Source organism: Trachurus japonicus, chromosome 7 (assembly GCF_045865225.1).
Source record: "Trachurus japonicus isolate A0001 chromosome 7, Traja_1.0".
In the NCBI taxonomy this organism is placed as follows: domain Eukaryota; kingdom Metazoa; phylum Chordata; class Actinopteri; order Carangiformes; family Carangidae; genus Trachurus; species Trachurus japonicus.
This window is the reverse complement of record NC_140913.1, coordinates 29,663,275-29,676,689: the sequence shown is the minus strand read 5'-3', so window position 1 is coordinate 29,676,689 and position 13,415 is coordinate 29,663,275. Positions and strand designations below refer to the sequence as shown.

Here is a 13,415-nt window from a genome sequence, read left to right as displayed (position 1 = left end):
TGCAACATAAAATCGACTTCAAATGAAGATGTAGAGGTAAAACATGAAAAGAAACTTGACTTCCTTCAGGTTCACCTCGTTTTGTTTGACAGGTTTCAGAAAAAATTAATGTTTTCCATCGTTCGGTCAGACTGAGATGTCAAAATGTCAACTCTGTCAAAAACTCAAAAGTCACGATATGACTTGAATGCATCATTAGGCTCTAAATCCATTCACACCTGAGTGTCGTCCACCTGGCTGAGTGAAGAGACATCAGGACGGCCTGTAACTGGTCTGTATGACTCACTCTTTCAAAGTAAAAGCTCGATTTATAATCTAAACAGACGCCTTTTATTGGAGAGAGGCTCAACCATAAAAAGTGACTTTATAGTCTCGACACAGCACAGACACTTTACACAAATCTATTATGTAAAGCTCAATTTACAGCATTTATTTTACAGAGTGAAATGACAGCAAAAGTGAATCATAACCACGCACTCGACAGATGAAGTGTGTAAACCTTTTTTTTTTTTTTACGCGAGGCAGCTGTTGTGTGAGAAAACGTTCGAGGTCGATATCAAAACCTCGGCCAGGGCCAGAGCAGAGGGACGTTCCTGACGTAGCTCTGGAAAGCCGGGTCGGACCCCCACTTCTTCAAGGCCTGCTTCTCCAGGATGGGAATACCGCTGACGTAGCGCAGCAGGAACCAGACGAAGAGAGGCGACGCCACGCTGAGGTACTGCGGCCCCTGCATCACGGACGAGGCCGACAGCCACAGGCCCGACCACTGCAGGATCTCCCCGAAGTAGTTGGGATGTCTGCTGCAGGCCCACAGGCCGGTCTGGATGAACTTCCCCTGGAGGCAGAACAGCTTGTTAGTGTCAGCGAGAAACAAGGCGTTAAAGGTAGAGTTGGAAATCCTATTCTGGAGCATTTCTTTATACAAAACTTTAAAATTCTTTTCACACTCTGATTTCAACCAGTTAATCTAATGCTTTTTCACAAAAATGAAAAAAGTCACCTGTGGAACCAACAATCAGTGTTGGGAAAGTTCACTTTCTACATGAACAAGTTCAGTTCACAAATGTTAAAATAAACCAGTTCAGTTCATAATTCAAAATTTTGAACTAATTTCACGGTTCCAAAACTGAACTAGTTCATTTCTTTTTTTTTTTCTCAATACGATGCTGCAATCTTTAAGCTTTCAACATTATTACCACTACCAGTCTCTATGGAAATCTGGCACACTCTTGAACAAAGTCATACTGTGAGAGAGCGCCATTCACAAAATTGCCAAAATGAACGCGTTCACAATAATGTTCATCAAGCGGAAATACGGTACGTTCAGTTCACATTTGCTCAAAATATGAATGAACAACACTGGCACAACACTGCAGACGATCCAATAAAAACAGCATCCAATCATGTTGAACGCAAAGTTTAGGTCAGTTGGATCGTGACGTGCCAATCAAGCTGCCGTCTCCCTCCCTCCTCTGTTCATACCACTCTACCGCACGAAACGCTTGCACGATCAGAGTCTTCAACGAGTTACGACCGCGGCAAGACAATGCCAGTGATACAATGTACCACACTCAAGTCTGGTAGATGGTGATGTAGCTCTGAGCTGGATGCTGGATGGTTTATTATGATTTTGTTTATTTATTGGATCTCCATTAGCACCAGCACATTAGCTTGACTATGATGTTAGGTGTTTTTTTCACGTGAATGAGTCATAAAAAACAAACAAACTGGTGGACAGTTAGCGTTACTGCACAGTGACACGTGCCAGTATTGCAGAAAGCCGCGTTGCTCATATTGGGATTACATTGGACTTGGACTTGGACTTTTGACGTGTGTATTTTCAAAATGTGGTCTGATTGAACCGTTCTTCCAGGATCTCCACCCCTATCCACCTTTTTTAATTCAGTTTCAGTTTGCACATCATGAGGTGTATAACGCACGGCATTATCCGGGTCGTTCTTGAAAAACCATTTCTGCTGATCAGCAATCGCCTCGGTAGCGAAGCCAAGGCCCCACAGAGTCCAGCCGACGTAGTCCCTGGTTCCCAGAGGCTCGTCGCGCCTCTCGCTGTTCAGCATGAGGGTGGGCAGGAGGGTCATAAACACCCACAGAGCTGAGGGGGGAAACAGCAGCAGATAAATCATCCTCAGTCAGGCTTTTTCCTTTTAATACTGCCATGAAAATAATGCATTTAGCTTTCTGTAACCAAGAGGCACCTGCATTGGGCAAAAAAAAAAAAAAGTGTATAAAGAGCTAGAAAACTAGACAGTGATTTATACACAGGAAACCCTGAGTCAAGGTTTAACAGAAATAAGCAGAGTGGGTGTGTGCATCACTATATCGCGGTACCTTGAATAGTCCAATACACAAAGAAGGTCCCTGGGCTGTCTCTGACATTGTTGAATCTGCGATCATGACCGTCCTTCAAGATCCGCATGAAGAGGAATGTACCCAGCCTGCAGAAACAACGCAGTTAAACGTCCATTCACATTAACCAGAAGCATTATTCATTAACCGCACTTTAAAAAAAAAAAAAGTTTCTCATTCATCCAGTCTCTGCTGTGTGACCTACTAGTCAAGGTCTCCTCTCTCTCGCTCTCTCCGCTCTGTGAGCTGAGCCTACACAGGATTTGGTTGGTTTTTAATGCAGGAGGAGGAGGATATATATACTCTTAAGTTAAACCTCTGTTGGTGTTTTATTGAACCCCGCAGGAGGGTGTCACTGCAGATAACACCGGGGTGCAACACTACCTCACCTACCTGAGGCCCCACGCTGTCACCAAGCCAGTCTGCACCTTCTGACGGACGTGACCGGCTCCTCCCCAGATACGACTCAGGTGGGCGAGCAGTATAAAAGTGCCAGACCCTGCAGCCAAAAACAAAAAAAGAAAAGAGAGAGAGAGAGAGAGACTGGTTGGTGGGAAGTGGGCATGGTAGATAGCTCCTCTCACTGCAGATTAAGGGCGTGTTCAATAAATCTTTTACCCAGGATACTGCAGACAATTGGTTCCAAAGTTCAAGGGTAAGAATAACCCGGAGCACAGAGCAGTGGGTGGAGATCGAGGCCCCGACCAGACCAGAGAGGACGAGCTCGACCAGCCAGAGAAGTGTCAAGGTGATTCATTGGTGAATTTACAAAAAGAAAATCACTCACGACAGGTAAGGCTGCGCTGCTCTACATGAAACTAATCGGCTGGTAACTTGGTTGCATTTAAGACAAGCGACACTTGTGTCCCGGCAGACTGATTTAATTTCACTTGCAAAATCTGTAGGAACTTCCTCGTCGGTGCAGTGTGTCAGCCGTCGCAGGTGATTAAAACTCACAGGAAATAGTTTGAAATTTGCAAATTTATTCACTCATATAGCCGATTAATCGGTAAGTCTGTAAGACGTCTGTGAATAGTGTCAGTTTACTGAACAGGTAAAAAGTGGCGCCTTTTCATTTCTGTGCTCAATCAACACCCAAAAAACCAGAGTTACTTAGTCTATAAGACCAAAAAAGATTTTAATTAAGAAGCAAAACTAGGAAATATTAGTTTGTTTTTGCTTTAAAAATGATTATCAGATTATTTAGTATTGTGAAATGTAAGTTGTTTTTGCAATTCTCTCACTTTTACAATCCTTACTGCTGTTAAAGCAGGTTTTACTCGTTTTAAATATTCTTTTAAAACACAAATATGTAAAAGTAAAATCAGGCTGCAACAAATTTTACAACCCCCCCCCCCCCCCCACTGTGGTTGACCCAGGGGCCCCGGGTTTGCTCTGAACGCCCCTGCTGACACATGAAGTTAAGCTGATTGGATCCACGTTACCGCCTCTTTAATCTGAAGGAGGCGCTGAGGAGGAGCTGTTTCACAACAGTGCAACTTTTTTAGATAACACACACGCGGGGGTTTGTGTAACGATGATGATTCAACATCTCGGAGCAACGTAAACTTTAGTTTTTAATTTATATTACAGCCCCACAGCTGCAGCACAGCGCGTTTAATTAATTAACTAACTCCACTCTTCTTCTTCCTCCAGGCTGTTGTTTATTATAGGACACGTCGAGTTTATACCAATTATTCCTGCTCGGTAACAAACAAAGCACCAGTCTGCACAAACAGTCAGTAGCTACATGGTTTCCAAACAGATCAGAGATATTATTTACTACCTGCCAGGTCGTAGAACTTCTCGGTGCGGAGAGCTGCGGCCGCGGCCCAGCCGAGCCACTGGATCCCCAGGTCGGTCACCGCGCATTTCACCAGAGTGCTGCCCATGATGAGCTCCTGCAGCCGGGCGAGCAGCACCGGGATCTGAGCCTCTATCATGGGACCACTCCTCCTACACCCGGGGAAATATTGTCAACAGTTTGGGTTAAAGTTCACTATACTGCCATGATTCTACCCACAGGGAGGGGCTTGGTTTGGCTTGACTTGGCGCAGGGAACTCTGGGTACTGTAGTTAGGCTATTGGAGCAAGGAGTGTCCAGGAGTCAGGAGGTCCTCACACACTTGGTTTTCTACTGATTTTACACCATTATATAAAGAAGTGAACATTTGTTTGTGTCAATAAATGGGATAAAAGACTTAGATTGATGACAGAGCTAATATAAGAAATACAATGTTGCACTGCTGTATACCACAATAATTGCCGTATGCAAATATTTGCACAACAAAATTTAGTATTACTCGATATTATTCAATATTATTTATATAAGATCTAGATAGATAAAAAGATATGGTATATCAGTATATCTAATAGACACACAATACAATTATGATACATCGATGATAGAAAGTGGAGGGAACACTATAATGAAGCATGCAACAACAATAATACAGAATATATATATAATAATATACAGAATACAGAAATATCATATAGTATTATGTGTATTATAATGTACGTCGTGTATAATGTACAGTGTATGTTAGTATTTTTTTTTCAAATGCCACCAGTAATTAAAATTCTAATAATATATAGTAAGTAAGAACACGGTCGAGGTGTTTTTTTGTAAAATACTTTTTTCAGTGTGCAGCATCGAAAACAAATACAGGGTGGATTAAATGTGTTATTTACAGCAGTTGTAACAGCATCACTTTAGCCAATAAGGGATAACATTAGAGTTATGTGATCAATATCATTGACATTGCATGTGAATTTGCATGGCTGTGTCAATAAATGTCTAGGTTTTACAGCCAAAAAAAACATTTTTTAGGTCAGAAACTAATATTTTGGACCAAGCCTAAATTTTGACTAATATCGATACCGCTGACATTTGAATTAGGTAACTTGTGTAAGATGAAAGAGCAGGTTCTTGTTAGGTGAAATATTTGTACACCGTGCCGGTACAGCTAGTCAAACAATGGCTGACACGGGTGGGAATGGTTGTAACATCTTTTATCTTTGTTGTTTTATTAAGTGTCATTAATCTTTCCTGGAATTATATATGGACTATGAGCTGCTTCTAACCGCCTGCTGAAGGTTTCAATTTGTACACCACTCATCGGTATTATCAGAAGATGTTCTTTAAGACAGCTTTCTAATGTTAGGATCCACACCACTGTCACTGTTGTTCATTTAACCATCAGTGATGAGTTCTTGTTGTTCATACTGAACCACAGAAAGATGCTTTAGTGTTAGAACATGCACAATAAACTTACATAGATGCATGTTTTTGTTGTTTTTTTTAACCCAGGTTGTGTTACAAATTAGGTGGAAACAGTGGCGCTCCTTGCATTTGACATCAAATAGTGAATTCTGTGGTATAGTTTGAGAAATTTAAGGCATTGCTATTTATAGAAAACAAATGAGGGTACAATATGTCAAAATTTGGGAGCCCTACCATGAACACTCTGCAAGTTATAGGAGCTGAGACAAAAAGTGTTACAACCTACAATATTCACAACAGGGTCCAAAGCTCTGGATGTTGGAGAGGATGTAGAGTCCTAGTTATGAAAAATGTTCCCACGTTAGTAGTTAAATATCATCCTAATGTTGAAGTTGTGTTAAAGTAAAATATATTTGATCTGTAGTTTCTCTTGTGGTTTCCCAGACACAGTGCTGAATCGGCTCCTGTCTTCTCTTGTTTCCCTTCATCTTCAGGTATAAACACAAACAACAAGACAAAACATGTCGGACACCACGAGTCCAAAAGGCAGCTCTGGACCGTTTTCCAAAAAAATCCAGAGACGACTGAGCCGAGGCAAAGAGAAGGTGACGGGCTGCAGGATGATGATGTTGTTTTGTTTCCCCTCTATGTGACGAGATAAAGACGACATCAGCTCTTCATGTTGCTTCTATAAAAAACAATGTGCTTCGTCTGCAGGTTCTGCAAAAGCTGGGGAAGTCAGTGGAGACGAGAGACGACCACTTTGAACGTTTCCACCACCAGTTTAACGACCAGCAGGTAATTAAGACTCTTAATGCTTAATGAAGCAATGGGAAGAATTCTTTTAGTTAGTTAGTTTCAGTTTATTACGGACGTGTTAAAAGAAATAAGAAATAATACAGTGATGGACAGACATAACAAATAAATACTTTACAAAGACAACATGAAAAAATAAAAATAATTGGATTTTTCATATCCAAAAAGGAGTGGGAAGAAGTAAAACTTATTCTGTGTCATTATGATCTATACAATAAATTCATTTATAAGTTTATTTAGCTGGATTTATTCTAATATATTATCACTAATCTTTATCTCTCTAATATATAATACATACGTATATAAAGACATACAAAGACAAACTGAAGGTAACACCAACAGAGCAACAAATAAAACTGAGTAAACTGAATAAATAATAAGCACCTGTACATATTGAAAATCATTTCTTTGTACTTGTTTTTTAACTGGATTTAGATTTTTTGTTAATCTGGACACAATTCTTTGATTGTCTCAACAAATTTGAGACTAAATCCGAAACCTCTTGTGTATTTGCAGACTGACGGGAACCGGATTCACAAAGACCTGAGGAACTACATCAGCGCCGTCAGAGGTGAAACAGACTTTATTTTTTATTCATTTTTTTCAACTTTTACAAGTAAAGGGTGAATACATAATGTGGTTCACAGGAATGAGAAGCAAAACAAGCAGACAAACAAACAGAACAAGGGTTAGGGGTTAGGAGACAGACAAATTAAAAACAGACAAAAAACCAACAACCGTCAGCTCAGATAAATAACACTTGGGGTTACAGTAAAAAATGTACAGTGTGAGCAGTCAAGAAAATCCCTGCAACATTATATTAAAGACACCAGACTCTACGGGCTCCCAGACTTTATAGAATTGGTCTGTTTTTATATGCATGTAAGATATTCTAATGGCACTAGATCAAACACTACTCCTTGCCAGCCTTTAAAGGGATAGTTCACCCAAAATTCAAATTTCACTCATTATCTACTCACCCTCATGTCGACTAAGGGCTGGGAGAAGTTTCAGGGGGTCTCGGCGTAACAGTGCATGTACAAATAACGGTTGCAAATGGATACCAACTGTCTTCGTAACAAAATGACACACCAAAAAACATCCAAATACCTCCATGCTGCTCGTATGTAATGTCCGTCTTGTATTGAAGCCCCGAAATGTTGTAAAACAAGCTTGAAATATAGACTTATTTAATTTATTTCGGGACAATTTCGCATTTCGGGGCTTCAATACAAGACAGACATTACATACGAGCAGCATGGAGGTATTTGGATGTTTTTAGGTGTGTCTTTTTGTTACAAAGACAGTTGGTATCCATTTGCAACCGTTATATGGACATGCAGTGCTATGCCGAGACCCCCTGTAACTCAAAGAAGGCACGGATAACTCTGAAACTTCTCCCAGCTCTTAGTCGACATGAGGGTGAGTAGATAATGAGTGAAATTTGAATTTTGGGTGAACTATCCCTTTAACAGTTGGTACCTTTTCGAAACAGACTTTATTTTAAACTTTGTACCTGTTAAAAAATAAAAATCAAACCTCATGAACTTTGAAACCTGTTTCCTTTCCACAGACATGCGTGAAGCATCGAGGCGCCTGTCCCAGTCTCTGTTTGATGTGTATGAGAGCGACTGGGCCGGAGAAGAAGACCTGGGAGCCATCGTGGAGGTGAGAAGAACCAGCGTGATCATCATCATCATCATCCTCTGACTCTGACTTCACACTGCAACACTGCACAGTTTTGTTTTACAAGAGAACAAAAAGCAAGGAAGCAGGATTCATGCATCACCGAGGGACCTCCACAACCCCTCCCCTCTGTTTCCACCTCCACTCTCGCTCCTCATACATAATTAATGCGATATTTATGTCGTGCCTTTTAATAAGGGGGAGGATCTGCTGTGGAACGACTACGAGGTGAAGCTATTAGACCAGGCCGTTTGCACCATGGAGTCCTACGTGAGCCAATTCCCAGATGTCAGGGTGAGGAAAGAGGAACCGTGTGTGTATATATATGCAAACAAACATAACCTGGATACACACACAGTCCTGAGAGCAAACACACACACACACACATGCAGGCAGAGATGGTATATCCGGTGTTTTTTTGTTTTTTTTCAATCTTTAGGAGAAAATTGCCAAGAGGGGAAGAAAACTGGTCGACTACGACTCCTCCCGTCACCAGCTGGAGGCGCTGCAGACTGCAAAGAAGAGGGATGACATCAAGATAAACAAGGTCATTATAGATGAAACGCACACATACATACACATACACATACATGTCATGTTTTGCAGCTTATTTCAGCCTTCAGTTGTCTAAAGTGAGTTTGTCTTTCATTCTGCAGGCAGAGGAGGAGATGAGTTATGCCAAAGGCGTCTATGAAAACATCAACAGTGACCTGAAAGAAGAGCTGCCTACGCTCTACGACAGGTCTGACAGAATATATCATCTCCTATACGATTTATACAATACGTACAATACATATTCATTTATATAGCACATTTAAAAATACAACCCAAGTTGTCCAAAGAAAAAAAACATGCAATAAAACAATAAAACAAAAGTGAAGACATATAAAAGTAATTAAAATGCCAAGGAAAAGAGATGAGTTTTAATAGAGACTTAAAGTACTCAAGTGTTTGTGCAGTCTTAATCTGCAGAGGAAGGCTGTTCCACAGAGAAGAGCCTGTCTCCTCTGGTTTTTAGTTTTACTCTAAAACCAAAAGACAAAAAAGTAAAATTTTTAAATGAATTCTAAAAGTGACAAACATGTCGATGCCAGCGTACAGGGAATTGCATTAGTCTAATCAAGAAGTAATAAAAGCATGGATTACTTTATCCAGATGCTTACGAGGTAGATACTGTATGCCTTTGTCTTTGCAAGCAGTTGCAAGTGAAAGAAGCTCGTCCGGACTACACTAATTTGCTTATCAAATTTAATGTCATTATCAAAAATAACCAGGAGTGGCAATAGGAGGACAACTATAAATAAACTATATCACTGACTGTTAAATAAGATAATTTCAGTTTTGTTGTGATTTAGTTTGAGGAAGTTCTGGAGCATCCATGACTGGACTTCCTGCAGACATTCAGGACCTGTACAGACATAGTACATTATTGTCTGCTTTCAGGGGCAGATAGATTTGTACATCGTCAGCAAAACAATGAAACTAGATATTATACTTTCTAAAAAAAAATGTATTTAACTTCTTGTTGTTGTTTTTTTTTATTAATGTGTGTTTTGTCCATGTTTTTCTCCTTTAGCCGTATCGGATGCTACGTGAGCGTCTTCTCAGCCGTGTCAAGTCTACGAGAGGTCTTCTACAAGGAGATGCGCACGGTGCGTTGAGCAGCTACATTCAGATGGTGCATGGTATTTATTTAGTTATAAAACTGTATCTTAACTTCCTCCCTCTTCCTCTTTTAGTTCAATGTTGATCTGCAGAACGTGGTAAAGGAGCTGCAGGCCCAGCATCCGGACAAGAGCTTCGCAGTGAGGGACCTCCAGGCGTAAGTTCACCATCACAGATCAGGATGCACCCGTTGTTGTCTTGATGTTTTACCAGAAGAATCCGATGTGCAATCCAGCTGCAAAACCTCTGTAGACCTACAACATTTACTCACATTAGGGATGTCACGATTCGCGGTATTAAACGCCATAATTAATTGATCGTAAAGATTTCTAAATACCACCACTTTCCGAAAAAGATTATGTCGGAACCATGTTGGCAGATGCGGCGCCAAAGTAAAGGTAAATACACAGATACCGGTCCATTTATCTTACGTAAAGCTGAATTAGTAGGAATTTAAATGTTAGCGTGTCATTTGTAATTAAAAAAAATGATTAAAATGAACTTAAACATTTGGTATAGATGACAATTAATGACTTAAATATTTCAAACACTTCCCCCAGGGGATTAATAACTGGTCCTACTGTATATTAATTAATTACTAATGTAATTATGTTTTGACTGTATTTGATTTTACACATTCACAGTGTTGTGAAATGTATTGATGCATAATAATCGCGATAATCGTAATACCGCGATTATTTATCTGACATTAAAGCAGAAGTAAGCGATCCGGTCGTTTTGGCTAACTTCCTGTCAGCCGATGGAGTTAGCAGTCCCCGCCCTCGTCCCTACATCACCACATTCATGTGCATCCCTTGGCTGCACACACAGAGAGGACCGCCCCTTTATGCCGTTCTCTCTCCTCATTGGATAAAGGTTGTAGGATACAAGGAAAGTTTTCTCCTCGGCTTACAGCAGAGCAGAGTGACTGACAGACCCGTGTTTCAGACCAAACACTCTAAGTGATTGCCGTCGGAAGATATAACTATTTAAGACTTATATTAACACAAACATTATTCCGCTTACTTCTGCTTTAATAATACCAAGAAAATCTATAATCGTGATTCTGACTGTGTTTATTATTATTATTCCCCTGAACGTTGCAGTTATGGTTCCCTGAGAAGACGGACTCTGATGTCCCCCAAGGCCTGGAAGAGCAGCTTCTCCGAGTTCCACCGGAGCTACAACCCCAAAGGCAGCCAGAGGTTCAGCTTCAAGTCCCCGGACAAACCTCGCCGCGAGACTCTGTCCAGAGAGAGCAGCTCCCTCACCGTCTCCCCGTCCGCCAGAGAGTCCAGGGACCTGGACGACGACTTGACCCACAGCTGCTCCGGAGAGGAAGTGGACGTAGCCGGGACGAAGTCAGGAGGAGACAGCGGTCAGGTGGTGGAGGAGGAGGAGGAGAAGTCTGAAGCGAAGCCTCCTGCAGAGTCTGACGACAAGGGTGGGAAAGCAGCTTCGGCGAGCGAGAGCAGCTCTGAACCGACCCGCTCCTGTGATTCGGAGAGTTTGGACGTGAAGCTGTCGGCTCTGGACAACGGCCCGCTGCACATCGAGGAGGACGAGCCGGTCGGCCTCGACGCTCCCAAAGCAAACGGGCTGGAGAACGGAGAAGTTTCTGGGTTAAACTCTGAGGTAGGGATGTCACGATTACTTGTTTTCACAATTAATCGTGGTTTTAAACGCCACAATTAATTAATTAATCGTAAAGATTCCTAAATACCGTCACAAAACGATGATGTTGGAACCGTATCGGCAGATGTGCGCAAAACTAAAGGTTAATGCACAGATACTGGTCCATTTAACTAATGTAACATTGAATTGGTAGGAATTTAAATGTTAGCGTAAAACGATTAAAATAAACGCAAACATTTGGTAAAGATAACAATTTATGACCTGAATATTTCAAACACTTCCCCTGAGGATTAAGAATTGGTCATATATTACGTACAGTAATAGATACTTGAAATATTTTGTGTAAACAATGAGTAATGAGTAATTATATTTGGACTATATTTGATTTTACACATTCATAGTGTTGTGAAATTAATTAGTGCATAATAATTGTGATAATCGTAGTACCGTACCGATTATTTCTCTGACCAGAAAATGTATAATTGTGACATCCCTACTAGATCCACCAGGTCTGTCACGATCAGCAGATAGATAGATAGATAGATAGATAGATAGATAGATAGATAGATAGATAGATAGATAGATAGATAGATAGATAGATAGATAGATAGATAGATAGACTATACTGATCCCAAGCTGGGAAATTACAGATGTGGTTCTCTACCTGTTCATCATCACTTTACACCCTGAGTCTCATGTCTCACCATATGTCTTCTCTTCTCTTCTCTTCTCTTCTCTTCTCTTCTCTTCTCTTCTCTTCTCTTCTCTTCTCTTCTCTTCTCTTCTCTGTGTCCTGTCTAGGAAGCTGCTGCAGACTCCAAAAGCACCGTGGTTTAATGCTTTCACACTGTGATATCAGGTTTGTTTTGTCTTTGTCATGTGCACAGCCCGTCCCGTGTCGTTACTCTCTTTACTCTCTCTCTTTCTGTGAGTCGCTGAGTTTGTCGTGTCATAAATCTGTATTTGCCACAACAGAACAGAGGAGACTGAAGTCGACAGCTGCACAAGAGGAGGAGGAAGAAGAAGAAGAAATGTGGAGACAGCTGCAGAGAAACGCCCAGCTGGTGTCATGAGGAGACTTCTTCACATTCATTTGTTGCTGTTAGTTTTCTTATTTATCTTTTATTCAAAATCAGCTGTACATACACTCTATGGTGTCTTTTGGTTTAAACTTTAAAGTTTTTTTGTTTAATTTTTTTAACAGTACATTTCATCCTGTAACAAACGGGGACATTTTAAAATCAGAGTAGTTGTTCTGTGTTGCAAACATAAATGCACTTTTAGGTTTACATGGCTAGAAAACTAACAACAACTTTTCTTTCTATGTTTTTAAATTGTTTTATTATTTGCTTGTTTTTTTTAAATTTCATATCTGGTTTTGACAGCAGGATTCAGCAGGGATTTATTTTTATGAACTTCATTTTACATTGTAGCCTGAATTGGATATTTGATCCTCTCTCCAAAATGGGAATGAATTAATTATACTTAGCTGTGCACTGTGAAGATAAATCTGTTTTTAAATCCCATTTACACTCGAGTTATTTCTCTACAGTTCGTTTAATTTTTGTACTTATTTAATGAATATGCACTTCTTAAGCAAAGATATACAGAGATTATACTAAAAAAAATTGTACACACAAAATAATTAAAATGCATTTAATTAAAGTTTTGTCTCAGTCGCTGCTTTCACTTCTCTGCAAATGAACTTTTAAAGTGATGAGGACTAAATATGCAAAACGTCACTCAGGTTAATCGAAACGTTGAGAGATGTTAAGTCTCCTTCATTCAAAATGGTGTAAAGGGTTAATTGGAGCAAATTACAAAGAAGATATTGTTTAAATATTTCATTTTTGAGATGATGAATCATTTGAAAACTTTTTTTCTGGACAGACTTATACATGACATGAGAGTGTTTTTACTTATGCTCCAGTCATTATTGGAATAAAACTTTAGATTTTTAGTTTCCCACCAAAATGTCTGACTTCATGAGTTATAACAAGGATTTATTTATTTATTTTAT

At 40.2% G+C, this 13,415-nt stretch overlaps 2 protein-coding genes across 2 annotated transcripts; one reads left to right on the top strand and one right to left on the bottom strand.

Annotated features, from left to right (window-relative positions):
• Positions 1 to 282: 282 nt before the first annotated feature.
• LOC146985025 (uncharacterized) lies at positions 283 to 4,362 on the bottom strand. Its single transcript, XM_085782775.1, has 5 exons — positions 4,154 to 4,362; positions 2,761 to 2,866; positions 2,350 to 2,456; positions 1,941 to 2,113; positions 283 to 835 (listed from the first exon to the last, which is right to left on the bottom strand). Exons 1-5 carry the CDS (start codon positions 4,308 to 4,310, stop codon positions 557 to 559), a joined length of 822 nt encoding a protein of 273 aa, XP_085638901.1. The 5' UTR covers positions 4,311 to 4,362; the 3' UTR covers positions 283 to 556.
• bin2a (bridging integrator 2a) lies at positions 3,036 to 11,455 on the top strand. The gene is made up of 11 exons (XM_085783230.1): positions 3,036 to 3,159; positions 6,088 to 6,198; positions 6,311 to 6,391; positions 6,926 to 6,980; positions 7,983 to 8,077; positions 8,294 to 8,389; positions 8,535 to 8,642; positions 8,752 to 8,837; positions 9,672 to 9,747; positions 9,835 to 9,917; positions 10,867 to 11,455. The coding sequence occupies exons 2-11, from the start codon at positions 6,115 to 6,117 to the stop codon at positions 11,453 to 11,455; spliced, it is 1,353 nt and encodes a 450-aa protein (XP_085639356.1). The 5' UTR covers positions 3,036 to 3,159; positions 6,088 to 6,114.
• Positions 11,456 to 13,415: the final 1,960 nt, after the last annotated feature.

Excerpts from the sequence above, each read along its gene's own strand:
- bin2a (XM_085783230.1), top strand. The coding sequence starts at position 6,115 with ATGTCGGACACCACGAGTCCAAAAGGCAGCTCTGGACCGTTTTCCAAA. Across the intron at positions 8,078-8,293 it reads ACCTGGGAGCCATCGTGGAG|GGGGAGGATCTGCTGTGGAA; the intron begins GTGAGAAGAACC and ends CCTTTTAATAAG. Across the intron at positions 9,748-9,834 it reads TCTACAAGGAGATGCGCACG|TTCAATGTTGATCTGCAGAA; the intron begins GTGCGTTGAGCA and ends TTCCTCTTTTAG.
- LOC146985025 (XM_085782775.1), bottom strand. The coding sequence starts at position 4,310 with ATGATAGAGGCTCAGATCCCGGTGCTGCTCGCCCGGCTGCAGGAGCTC. Across the intron at positions 2,867-4,153 it reads GAAGTTCTACGACCTGGCAG|GGTCTGGCACTTTTATACTG; the intron begins GTAGTAAATAAT and ends TTTTGGCTGCAG. Across the intron at positions 2,114-2,349 it reads TGTGTATTGGACTATTCAAG|CTCTGTGGGTGTTTATGACC; the intron begins GTACCGCGATAT and ends TTCCCCCCTCAG.